At 46.3% G+C, this 12,131-nt stretch overlaps 3 protein-coding genes across 3 annotated transcripts; 2 read left to right on the top strand and 1 right to left on the bottom strand.

The window, feature by feature from the left end:
* The first annotated feature begins 130 nt into the window (after positions 1-130).
* On the top strand, positions 131-930 carry LOC128274571 (G kinase-anchoring protein 1-like). The gene is made up of 3 exons (XM_053012808.1): positions 131-316; positions 390-832; positions 885-930. The coding sequence occupies exons 1-3, from the start codon at positions 131-133 to the stop codon at positions 928-930; spliced, it is 675 nt and encodes a 224-aa protein (XP_052868768.1).
* A 1,294-nt stretch (positions 931-2,224) lies between these two features.
* LOC128274562 (uncharacterized) lies at positions 2,225-4,852 on the bottom strand. Its single transcript, XM_053012792.1, has one exon. The coding sequence runs from the start codon at positions 4,850-4,852 to the stop codon at positions 2,372-2,374; it is 2,481 nt and encodes an 826-aa protein (XP_052868752.1). The 3' UTR covers positions 2,225-2,371.
* Positions 4,853-10,138: 5,286 nt separating this feature from the next.
* Positions 10,139-11,318, top strand: LOC128273487 (G kinase-anchoring protein 1-like). Its single transcript, XM_053011457.1, has 2 exons — positions 10,139-10,364; positions 10,435-11,318. Exons 1-2 carry the CDS (start codon positions 10,179-10,181, stop codon positions 11,233-11,235), a joined length of 987 nt encoding a protein of 328 aa, XP_052867417.1. The 5' UTR covers positions 10,139-10,178; the 3' UTR covers positions 11,236-11,318.
* The last annotated feature ends 813 nt before the right edge of the window (positions 11,319-12,131 follow it).

Raw genomic sequence — 12,131 nt, 5'->3', positions numbered from 1 at the left:
GACGCCGATTGTCAATTTCCTTCGCCCAGTCCTTCTGCTGATAAACAAAACACACTCGGCAAGAGGATTATTTTCCGATTTATGTTGCGCACATTTCAGAGTGTGAGCGTAAAATCAAGCCAAATTCGGTATGGTTACACTAACTTCTTCCCGCTTTGTGGGATTGAAAATTGAAGACGATGAAGATGAGTATCGAAAACCGAAGCAAAAATCGAAACCGGCCGCATCGGGTGCCAAGCAACAGCAGCAATCGGTAAAAAATGGTGTCGCTGGTTCCAAACAAACGGCCCAACAGCAGCAAAAGAAACAGAAACCGGTAGGAAACATTGCCGCGAGCAGCGATAGCTTTTAATCTGGGGAAAATGTATATTCAATTCTATTTCCTTCAGAAAGCACCGAAGAACAAAACACTGAACGAGGCGGATCAAAAAGAGCAATGGTCCCAGTGGCAGCAAAAGGATTCGGAGCTGCTGGAAAAGAGCTACATGACCGATCTCGAACAGGCCCTGTTGCAGTCGAAGCTGGACTTTGAGGCGAACAAAACTAGGTACGAGGAAGCGGAAAAGACCGAAGCCTACAAGCAGCAGCTCGCGGGCAAATCGAAGAAGGCGAAAACTTTTTCGCTGCACGAGTTCCAGGAGAAGGTCGAGAAGGGCATAAAGCAAAAGGAGCAGCAACGACAGCGACGGCAGGCCGAAGAGGAGTACAACAAAAGCTACACCTTTTTCGAACAAATCATCAACAAAGAACAGATGAAGGAACTGTTTCAAACCAAAGCCCTTTCGGGCGTTACCAAGAACGGTAAGGAGGCATTTTCACCCGTTCGCAACCGGTGTGAATGGTCCGAATTTGTGAATTTACTTCCAATCGGCGGTGTGTTGCAGGTTGAAGTCAAGACAAATGGCAATGGCTCCATTCGACGGCTGGTAGGGCCCTCACCACCATTTCTGGAGCTTTTTTCCGATTGCAACCCAAACGTAACGGTTTCAACGTAAATTAACGCGGAGATCCCCAAATGTGTCACAACTTTGTGGACTCGAACCGATTCCGTAGCCCGCTTTTGGGTCTCTGAGCGGGACAGGGTGGTTGAATGGGGTGGTGGTACGGATCGGGAGGTGGGTTGCTACTCTTTGGGGCACTCGTCCGGCCCGCCTGGCACCGCTAACTATCAACATTTGTCCGTGTAGATCTGCGACGTGGCGTAGCCCCGGTTCGACGACGACGAGCAGGAGGTCGTCTGCGAGGTGCTCAGCATGATGTCGTAGCTGTTGGGCGTAAAGTCCCGCAACGGCAGTCTTGTGTAGATGTTGGGCGAGGTGCGCGTCGGAAGTATCGCACCCACAGGGGTGGACAGGACAGAGCCGGTCCCCAGAGCAGAGTTTGACGTAGGTGCGGACCGGCAAGCTGTATATTGCGTACCCGCGTTCTTGAAGCGATTCCCGTTCGGGGACATTAGATGGTGGTGGTGCGTGGGTGAGTAGGCCCGGACCGCGGACGACACCGTCGTTGAGCGCGGTGTCGATGTGGAGCGCCAGCGCCACAAACGGCGCTCAGAACCAGTCTTCGCCTTCGTGGTCGCTTTCCTTGGTGGCCTCGGGCGTGTTCCGAGCGAACCTGTTGGGAGTCTCCGAGCTTCAGTGGCCTTTTTGGGGGAATTGGTCGCATGAAAGATTTCCGAATTTCGTACTTCGGGTGAAGCTGGCGAAGGTGTGTGTGGGTGGAAGGTTCCCACGAGAGCATGATTAGATTGGTTGCTTCAGAACCTTCGGGTAACACCGCCAGACTAGTATTAGGGGTTGTTTTCAGGTCGAAAATGAGGCATCCGTTCCGTGTCCGCGGTCTAGGTGGAGATAATAATACTACTTAATTCACATTTGTTGTTTTCTCTTTTTTTATGTTTTTTCAATCGAAAATGCTCCTGTTAGTCACCTCCGGCTGGTATCTGTGGTCTGGCTCGAGGGGCAGGAAAGCGATTGTTCACCGCCCTTTATGATAACGTTGCGAAGGACGTCTCCCCAAGGACTCTCGATCCTTGCAATATTTTCCGAAGAAGAAAATACTTACTGTCAAATTACCTTGCGATCAGGGCGAACTGTCAACCCTAGGAACTCAGCAAAATGATCACACACGCCTTAACAATCAGCCCCGACGGCGTTCCGTCGATTTATTATATATATATAACGTACAATTAATTTTGATCGCTCTCGATCACGCAAGCCTTATTACTTCTATCCTGCTCTCACGCCTTGATTACGAATCGCCCTAGACCGTTTTCTCCGGGTCGTTTAAATGCCCTAACTATGCATTGCCCCAGTCGGTTCCGGGTTACCGGCGATCAGTGTGCATTTCCATTCGGGTGCCATCGTCACGGTTACCTAATTCTCCTACTCGCCGCTTGTTCCCTGGTCCACCGTCGCGGTTGCGTAACTCTCCATATCGTCGCGGATTCTCTTCGGATACTATAGCGTCCTCCCTCTTCTTCTTCCTCTTCCTCTTCCTCTTCCTCTTCCTCTTCCTCTTTCTCTTCGTCTTCTTCTTTCTCTTTCTCTTGCTCTTTGTTCGAACCATTTTTGGTGTTTAGGAACGATGATAGAAAGAGCCCATCCATTACCATGTCATACCCCATTTTCAAATTAGTAATTACCTTTTGCGGTACCTTAAAATCATACCCCATTTTCAAATTAGTAATTACCTTTTGCGGTACCTTAAAATCATCGAACTTACTCAAGTCGCATTTTAATATGCTTTTATAGTTTTCGAAACTGTTAATCAACTTTTTCATCCGCAGCATAAATTCCTTCATCGCTCGTACGCTACGCTTAGACTCGTTTTTAAAGTTAATTTTTATCAAGAGCTTCAAGTTACGCTTCTGAAACTCGTCAATTTTGCCTCCGATGCCCTGAGGATCGTTTGCTTCCCATCGTACAACTTGCGTATGTCCGACGTAGTTCTTTAAGGCTGTGTATAGATCAACGTCTTTCTTTTCCAATTGCTCATTGACAGCGCTAACGCGAATAACGTGCGCCGCTTGGAAGCGTTGCCCGAGGCCACTTGTTCGATCTTGATATTTACTTGCGCCGCCCTCCACAAGATCTTCAGGCGGAATCCCCGTTAATTCCGCGATGGCCTGCAATATGCCTCCGAATTTGATGTATCGCCCAAGCCGACGTATTATGTGCTTATGCACTTCATGTATCCGGCGTTCTTTTCGGCCATCCAAAGTGCCAAGCGTTGATTCAGTGTACGGAGTTGAGGTTGGATCGTTCACGGGATCGGTCTTTACTCTTCTACTTTTCGTTTTACTACTGGATGGTTCTTTTTTTGAAGTTTGAAGTTTTTTGTTTCGGCCATCCAAAGTGCCAGGCGTTGACTCACTGAACGCAGTTGACGTAGGATCGTCCACGGGGTCGGTCTTTACTCTTCTACTTCTCGTTTTACTACTGGATGGTTCTTTTTTTGAAGTTGTCTGTCTGTCTGTCTGTGCACTCCCGATAATGTATTTGTACCAGTCCTGTCCTGCTTCGAAAAGGATTTTTGTCCTGGTCCACAAATATTCGGTTATCCTCTTACCATCTGGCTGAACATCGGTTTGATCATGCTGATTGTCTGAATCAGAAATGTCGCTATCGCAAGACTTGTTAGTATCGTCCGTCTGGGTTTCATCATTCGATTTTACCCGATTGTTCGGTTTAATCGTGTCATTCGACTCGCTCTTTCTATCCAGCTCAGTACGTTTTGGTTTTTGGGTTTTATCATCCGAGTCCCTCACATCACTCATTTCGCTCTCACTATCCTGCTCATTCAGATCCCGAAAGGGCTGGATCAGCTTTATTACAGTCTCACATTTACCCGCATTAAATTCGGTGCTAAAATCTATTTCTTCCATCGTTCCCAAACTCTCGGTCTGAAATCTTTTGATCAGCTCTTGAGCGTTGCGTAAACTTTCCCCGCTGGAAATTATAGTCTCTGATTGGCCAATAAAGTCATTTAACATTTTGAATAGATCCTCATTTTTCTGCTTCAAAAGCTCGTTGATAGTTCCAACACGGAAGACTGGAACATCATGTTCATAATTTGGAGATGGTTTCAACGTATTTCCTAGCTCATTGTGACTCTCTGCTGGAGATATGATTTCATCACGCGGAATGTCAGTTACTTTGGCTATTGCTTGTAGCATACCGCCGAGGCAGAAGTACTGTTCCTGACACTTCCTAATGAATCCATTTACACTCACTCGATAGCCAACCTTAACATGGTAGTTTTTGTATTTCTTATTCTTCACGTCGCTATAGTAAACGCTACCTAGTGCATGTAACAGATTAACCCCAATGTACTTATACTGTAGATTTTGTAGGTCAAATCGACTTATCGTGTCTGAGCGATAATAGTGAGTATAGAAACTTTCGATTATTCGGTTAATCATTTCGCGGTTTTCCGGTGAACACACGACAACAAAATCAATTTTGCATAGTTGTTCAAAATTCTCTGAATAAAAACTCTGTATCGCACTAAATATACGAGACCATTGCCCGCTTCTAAAGTCCCGAACGCCTTCATGGTAAATTTGAGCCAAGAAATTTTCCAACAAATCGTACAGGTCACCGTTTGACTGTTTCAAACGATCGTCAATTGTTGCAGAGAAAAAAGGCAGCTTATGTTTCAGTTTCTTTTGTTTCTGTTTTGTACCGTCCCATCGCACGAGTTCTACTCGCGGAATATTTGTTTCTTCGGCTATCGCCTGCAGCATACCACCGAGGCAAAAGTACCGCTGAAGGCAATTAGTTGTGAAATCTACAGCGGCACACTCGTCGGAAACATTATCAATATTCGGACACGTATCATCTTTCACCATATTATATCCTCTTTTGGAAGCCTCAAATAGTGTCTCTATACTGATTGAACAAAAATCCTGTTCGAAAGCACTCATCTTATCTTTGTCAATCTTCTTTGTGTATATCTTACTGTTAATGGTTTTGGTAATATATTTCTTCATATCTACTAGCTCTGGACGACTTCTAAATACACAGACTGGGGAAAAATTGATTCCCTCGTCCCTCATGTAAGAAAGCAAACTGAAGTCGTGCAATGTGTCATGTGAGTGCCTTTTCAAAATCTCGTGACAGTCCCTTTCCGCATTGAAGATAAATTGACCATATTCCCGTTTTAGAATTTTAACGTATTTGTTCTTAAGTGGGTTACCTTTAGAGGTTGTAGGCGTGATCTGTTTCCATTCTTTAAATTCATCATCAGTATAGCGTGAAATTTTAAAAATCGCCTGATCCATGCCAAATGCAAAGAACCACCGCTTCAAGTAGGTAGAGAAGAGCCGATTTGGATTGAACATGATTGTGGTGTTAATGATCCTGAGCAGTTCACGTTCTATGTCGAGTTCATTGGCCAAAAATGATTCTATGCGGTTGAAAAAACTGCGGTTGAAGAAATCGAATAAGACATATTCATATTTTCTATCATCATAAAATCTTTCCAATTTCTTAAAAGTTTTAACAAAATCTATTCCAGACGGGATTTTAGGGATTTTTCTAAACCTAGTGAACAATTTTTTTATCCGGTTTAAAAATTGTTTATGCCGATTGTGCACCTTATCGCGCGTCTCATAGAGCAATGTGAACAGAACCATGTTTTCGGACTGAAAACGATCGATCTGGTCCAAAACTTCGTTCCATTGACCGGCTTCCAGCAATTGCGTATGGCCAATGAAGTTTTTTAAGACCGTGTAAAGCTGTTCATTCTTATATTTTAAATTCTTTCTCACATGACAAAACCAAAAGACGTGAGCCTCGTGCCTTCCTCCATCATGGCTGATTGTCCGATCTGGGCACGTTACGGTTGTGGGCTTCGCTAGAAGATTGCGTAAGCCGGTTTGCGACTGTATGTACTTCATCAAGTATGCTAATACACAAAATGCTCTAAGTCGATGTTTTATATGTTCGAATATGGTATAAACCCGTTGCGATAAGTTGTCGGATTGTACAACGACACACTCACACTCACGGTCATCGTCATCGTCATCGTCATCGTCATCGTTTTCATAAAGGGACTTTAGGAAGGAAAGTGTCTCATCACTCTGCTGTTGTTCACTCTCTCTCATTTGATCAGCCATTTGGCGATTGAAACACAACACTCGTGGACCTCGCGGAATGTGCAGCACTTTGGTGGGGGTCACAGTTGTGGTGCCTTTTCGTGGAACGTGCAACGATCAGACTGTAACAGTCCGAAAAACGAACGGACTTTGTTATAAAACTGCAATTTGTTACAGGAGTGGTGACACGTCAAGCCGCGAGTGTAAACGTGAGCGGCTCCCCAAAGCCGCGCGTCAAACGGACCCGGCCCCAGTTGTCGCACGGTGAAGGAGATTTCGTGGGGGCCGGATCGGTTGCCTCCTCGCTGGGTGATAACGTGTGCCCTGTACCGGGCTGCGTGGAAAAGTTATCGGCGCTTTTGTAGGTTTCGGTGCTGAACTTTTGGAGAAGAAGGCTGTGGGTCTTGTAGCTGGGGTGCTCACGTTTATACTCGCGGCTTAACGTGACGCCACACAAGCATTACCTTTATATCCCTTCGAGTTCCTTGCGCCGCCGCCGTAACTGTTTCCTCACTCACTGACTGTGTTGTAAACTCACAAAGGGGTCTCGCTCGGTTGTCTTCCTTGTATAGCTTTAAGCAAACAGGTAGAAAAATAAAATTAAAATTTAATCAAAACTAAAATTATCAATTTGCGCACACCGAAACTATTCTCTGCGATCACACCTTATTTGACTGTAACGAGTGGGGCTTGGTTCGTTTCCGCGGAGCAGAACCAAGGAAAATTATAATCCTCGCTTCTTATCTTTTCCGTTGTACTGCCTTTATTCCGTCACTTTGATTACTTTCTTCACTTTGTTCCGTCACTTTGATTCACCAAACAGTTCAAAAACCAAACGGACTTTGAATTGTTTTTGTAAAACTACAATTTGTTACAAGTATTACCAATTTTCACACATCGAAACTCTAAACAATTACTAGGTCGAGTCAGAGATTTGCAACTACTGAAATGAAACCTTACTAACCAATTGAATTCAAGTTCACTTCTGGTACGACTTCTGTTTGTCTCTGCTCTGTACCGTAATATTCAGCCCCCTTTTATAAACGTTCGAACGTTGTTCGACCAGCATCGAGACTAATCGTGATAATGATAACTTATCAGTTTTTTTGGCGATTAACGACTCACCGATTTGTGAGGCGCATAACCCGTGCCAACAACGGTAGTGTGCTTCTGCAGCTTCGTGGGACGGCTAAAAGCTCTGAGTATAAAGAGCTGATGCAGGAGGTCCTGGGAGAAAAGGCTGCCGTCATAGCGTTGACCCAAAAAAGGACAATCCAATGTCGGGGATTCTACGAAGGCACCACGGTCCCAGAGCTGAGTAAAGCTTTGTGCCGTGAATTTCAGCTAAAAGAGGAACCTACCGTAAGGCTGAGACGCTTCCACCGGAACACGGTGATAGGGGAAATTGTACTGCCGGAGAGAGACGCGCAAAGGCTACTAAGCGTGGGCATGGTAAGGATCGGCTGGAACGACTGCACCTTAAGGGCTGATAAGAAGCCTAAGCAATGCTTCAAGTGCTGGGAGACAGGTCACCATAGGGACAACTGCAAGGGCGTGGATCGCACAAACATGTGTCGACGATGTAGCGAGGTCGGGCACACAGTGAAGAATTGCACAAACGAGCCTAACTGTGCTTTGTGCCCTCCGGGCCAGGATAGGAAACATGCTCGAGGGGGTTCGCGCTGTGCGGCGATCAAAAGTGGATGCAAGTAATACAAATTAACTTGAACCACTGCGAGGTGGCGCAGGATCTACTGTTACAGCGGATGGCAGAAACAGGGGTGGATGTGGCGGTGGTGTCTGAGCCATACAAAATCCCTGCGCCAGATGGGAACTGGGCTTGCGACGCAGATAACTTGGCTGCTATAGTGGTAGGGGGTAGATATCCAATCCAGGAGGTGGTAGACGACTCTCACGACGGCTTTGTAGTCGTCAAGATTGGTAGTGTGTTTGTGTGCGCATGTTACGCCCCTCCTAGATGGCATACAGCCAAATATGAGAGGATGCTCGAAGAAACGGTGGACGTCCTCTCGACAAGACGTCCGGTTGTAGTAGGGGGCGACTTCAACGCATGGGCCACGGCTTGGGGTAGCAGGATCACGAAAGAGCGAGGGGATCTTTTGCTAGAGTCATTTGCTCGGTTGGACGTTGTTCTAGCCAATCAAGGAAACACAAGAACCTTCAGTAAGAATGGACGCGAATCAGTGATCGATATAACTTTTTGTAGCCCAGAACTTCTAAGTGGGATGCAGTGGAGGGTTAGCGAAGAATACACCCACAGCGACCAGTTCTACGTACGCTACTCAGTCTTGCGATCCAAAGATGGAATCCGAGCAGCAACCCAATGCCGAAAACCAGATAGGTCGTGGAAAACTGTATTCTTCAATAGGGGCCTGTTTGCAGAATCTCTCAAGAGAGAGGATCACGGCGAAACTCTTAGCGCGGAAGCGCTAACTGTCACTGTCGCTAGGGCATGCGATGCAACAATGCCAAGGAAGAGAGTCGCTACTACCAATCGGCGGCAACCGCTCTGGTGGTCCGAAAACCAGAGCAGAGTTTCTGCACACCAGCAGGAGGCTGCAGCGGGCTAAAACAGAGGAGGCAAAGAAAGCCTGTAAGGCGGCTCACAAGGCTGCCAAGAAAGCTATGAAAAGGGAGACCGCGGTAGCCAAAGAGGTCTGGTACCAGAAGCTAACCCAAGAGGCAGAGTCGAATCTGTGGGGAGGCGCCTACAGGGAAGCAATAAAAAGATTCAGGGGTCCTAGCGTCCCGCGTGAAACCTGTCCAGAGAGACTCCGAGCTATCGTGGCGGAACTTTTTCCCATCCGTCCACGATGCGACTGGCCAGCTCCTCCGTACGTGGTACCAGAACAGGAGGGTTGCCCCAGGGTCACGCTCGAGATACAGGCAGCTGCTAAGCGAATAGCACCAAACAAAGACCCGGGACCGGATGGCATTCCGACCATTGCTTTAAAGTCCACACTGCAAGCATGCCCTGACTTGTTCATAAGGGCGATGCAGAAGTGTTTGGATGATCGTGTCTTTCCAGTTTGCTGGAAGAGACAGAAGCTTCTACTGCTGCCAAAGCCCGGCAAAAATCCAGGAGACAGTTCATCTCACAGGCCGATCTGCCTACTGGACTCCATGAGGAAACTTCTTGAGCGGCTCATTCTCAACAGACTGACGCCTCACACGGAGGGAGCCCGAGGGCTATCGGATAGGCAGTACGGCTTCCGTACAGGGAGGTCTACGACTGATGCTATCCGTATGCTGGTGGAGACTGCTAGGGACAGAGGAGGGGACAAGTACTGCGCGATTGTCACACTAGACGTCAAGAACGCATTGAATAACGCTAGCTGGCTGGCGATCGCAAGGTCGCTGCACAGCATGCTGGTACCTAAGTACTTGTGCCACATGCTCCAAAGCTACTTCGAGGACCGTGTTCTGATATACGATACTGACTCAGGTCAACAGGAAGTGCAAGTCCCAGCTCTTCTTAGAGTGCGTACGTTCCATGTCCGATCTCGTTGTCCATATTCCAGCCCAGCCATATTCCCCATCCGCCCAAGGGGTTGGAAAGTCCGTATACTCAAGCTTGGATATCCGGAAAATATGCTACCGTCCTGTACGACACGGACGTGTTTAGGAGGAGTGAGAGAGGAGAGCCTATGTATCCTTCAAGAGGCGTCGGAATCCTCGCCCATTACAGAACTATTTTTATATTTTTCCATATAACTTAGTACTTGTACGCACCTTGGCTCATTTGTATCGTATGTGACGATCCTGAAGGGTGTTGAATTTAATCAGAGTTAAAACAAATTAACAAAAGAAAGGAAAAGAAATAGAACATGAGCGAAAAAATGCAGAAATGCAATGTTTTAATTAAGCAAACGTGTTTATGGTGCTTTGATGCTGTTTTAATAACTGAATATATCGCTCACTTGTACGCACCTTGGTAGACGCCGATTGTCAATTTTCTTCGCCCAGTTCTTCTGCTGATAAACAAAACACACTCGGCAAGAGGATTATTTTCCGATTTATGTTGCGCACGTAAGCGTAAAATCAAGCCAAATTCAGTATGGTTACTCTAACTTCTTCCCGCTTTGTGGGATTGAAAATTGAAGACGATGAAGATGAGTATCGAAAACCGAAGCAAAAGTCGAAACCGGCCGCATCGGGTGCCAAGCAGCAGCAGCAATCGGTAAAAAATGGTGTCGCTGGTTCCAAACAAACGGCCCAACAGCAGCAAAAGAAACAGAAACCGGTAGGAAACATTGCTGCGAGCAGCGATAGCTTTCTGAGAAAAACTGTATATTCAATTATATTTCCTCCAGAAAGCAGCGAAGAACAAAACACTGAACGAGGCGGATCAAAAAGAGCAATGGTCCCAGTGGCAGCAAAAGGATTCGGAGCTGCTGGAAAAGAGCTACATGACCGATCTCGAACAGGCTCTGTTGCAGTCCAAGCTGGACTTTGAGGCGAACAAAACTAGGTACGAGGAAGCGGAAAAGACCGAAGCCTCCAAGCAGCAGCTCGCGGGCAAATCGAAGAAGGCGAAAACTTTTTCGCTGCACGAGTTCCAGGAGAAGGTCGAGAAGGACATAAAGCAAAAGGAGCAGCAACGACAGCGACGGCAGGCCGAAGAGGAGTACAACAAAAGCTACACCTTTTTCGAACAAATCGATCTCGAAACGAAACAAATCATCAACAAAGAACAGATGAAGGCACTGTTTCAAACCAAAGCCCTTTCGGGCGTTACCAAAAACGGTAAGGAGGCATCCAGGAAGAAGGGTAAAGGCACAGCCCCAGAACCGGCAAGCGAGTTGGATCTGCTCAAGGCGGAAAACACAACTCTCAAGGAGGAACTAACGGTGCTTCGTTCGCGGTTTAAGAAGATTGCCTCCGTGCTGGCCAGTGCGGAAATGAAGGAAAAGGGACAGCTGCTGCTTGAGATAGACCAGCTAAAGAAAGCGCAGGAGGACATGACCACGGAAATGACGGAGCTCTACGGTGAGCTCGAGCAGGCCAAGTCCAGGTCGAACCAGGATGCAAAAAGCAAGGAAAGGGGCAAGTCCCGCAAATCAGGGCATTTCGGCAGTGGGCCCGAGCCAGCGGCCGCGAACTGCTCCAATTGAAGTGTATCACTTTAAACCGTAAACTCAGTATTGGAAAATGAATCTCATATACATTGTATTAAATGGCGGTAGTTTGAACTTGAGCATGTGAAATAATTTTGTAATAAAAAAGTTGGTGTGAAAAATGAAATGTGATAAAAGAAATATAAGGAAAAGAAAAAAACACATGCGGACTGTACTTAGTGCTTTTAATTTGTATAATCAATTATTTAGTACATTTTACTTACTATTTGCGCATTATCCACCCCAAACACCAAAAGGAAGATAGACTACCAAATGAAAACTGTCTGGGCGTAGCTGTGCTTAATACTGTCTATAAGATCTTGTCTCTCGTTCTGCAGGAACAACTAGTCCCATACGTTGGTGAGCTAGGTGGTAACTATAAGGGAAGATTCCGAAAGGGGAGATCGTTGAAACGATGATTGAGCTTCGTAAGAACACTTGCCGCCTCTTCACTGATTTCGATACCGCACATGATAGCATAGCTACAGTAAAACTAAACAAGTCCATGACCGGAATACCGACCAAATTTTATTACACTTAATAGAACTAGACCATGACCATCGTCACAAGCCAGTTGAAGGGGTGATGGTAACCTCTCCAATCCCTTCACTGCCACCAAGGCTGTTTCCTTTTCTACATCGTGCTAGAGCAAGCTACGGATAATCTCGGTCTGCAGCGGCTGATGCAGGTCGTTTTCAAATTTTTGCTAACTGCTATCGCCCAGTTCATACAAAAACATACAAAGTTCAAACTTATTCAAACCCAAACTTGAATAAACAATTAAGGAATTAATGAGGTTTATCTTTTTTGTGAATTTTCGAATGTTTTTCCAGTCTACTTGATGACGTGAACGCTTTGTCACATACTACACACTGGTATGGCTTTTTGCCAGT

Source organism: Anopheles cruzii, chromosome 3 (assembly GCF_943734635.1).
Source record: "Anopheles cruzii chromosome 3, idAnoCruzAS_RS32_06, whole genome shotgun sequence".
In the NCBI taxonomy this organism is placed as follows: domain Eukaryota; kingdom Metazoa; phylum Arthropoda; class Insecta; order Diptera; family Culicidae; genus Anopheles; species Anopheles cruzii.
The sequence above is the reverse complement of the archived record's forward strand: the minus strand, read 5'-3'. Positions and strand labels throughout refer to the sequence as shown.

Excerpts from the sequence above, each read along its gene's own strand:
- LOC128274571 (XM_053012808.1), top strand. The coding sequence starts at position 131 with ATGGTTACACTAACTTCTTCCCGCTTTGTGGGATTGAAAATTGAAGAC. Across the intron at positions 317-389 it reads AGCAAAAGAAACAGAAACCG|AAAGCACCGAAGAACAAAAC; the intron begins GTAGGAAACATT and ends TATTTCCTTCAG. Across the intron at positions 833-884 it reads TTTTCACCCGTTCGCAACCG|GTTGAAGTCAAGACAAATGG; the intron begins GTGTGAATGGTC and ends GGTGTGTTGCAG.
- LOC128274562 (XM_053012792.1), bottom strand. The coding sequence starts at position 4,852 with ATGGTGAAAGATGATACGTGTCCGAATATTGATAATGTTTCCGACGAG.
- LOC128273487 (XM_053011457.1), top strand. The coding sequence starts at position 10,179 with ATGGTTACTCTAACTTCTTCCCGCTTTGTGGGATTGAAAATTGAAGAC. Across the intron at positions 10,365-10,434 it reads AGCAAAAGAAACAGAAACCG|AAAGCAGCGAAGAACAAAAC; the intron begins GTAGGAAACATT and ends TATTTCCTCCAG.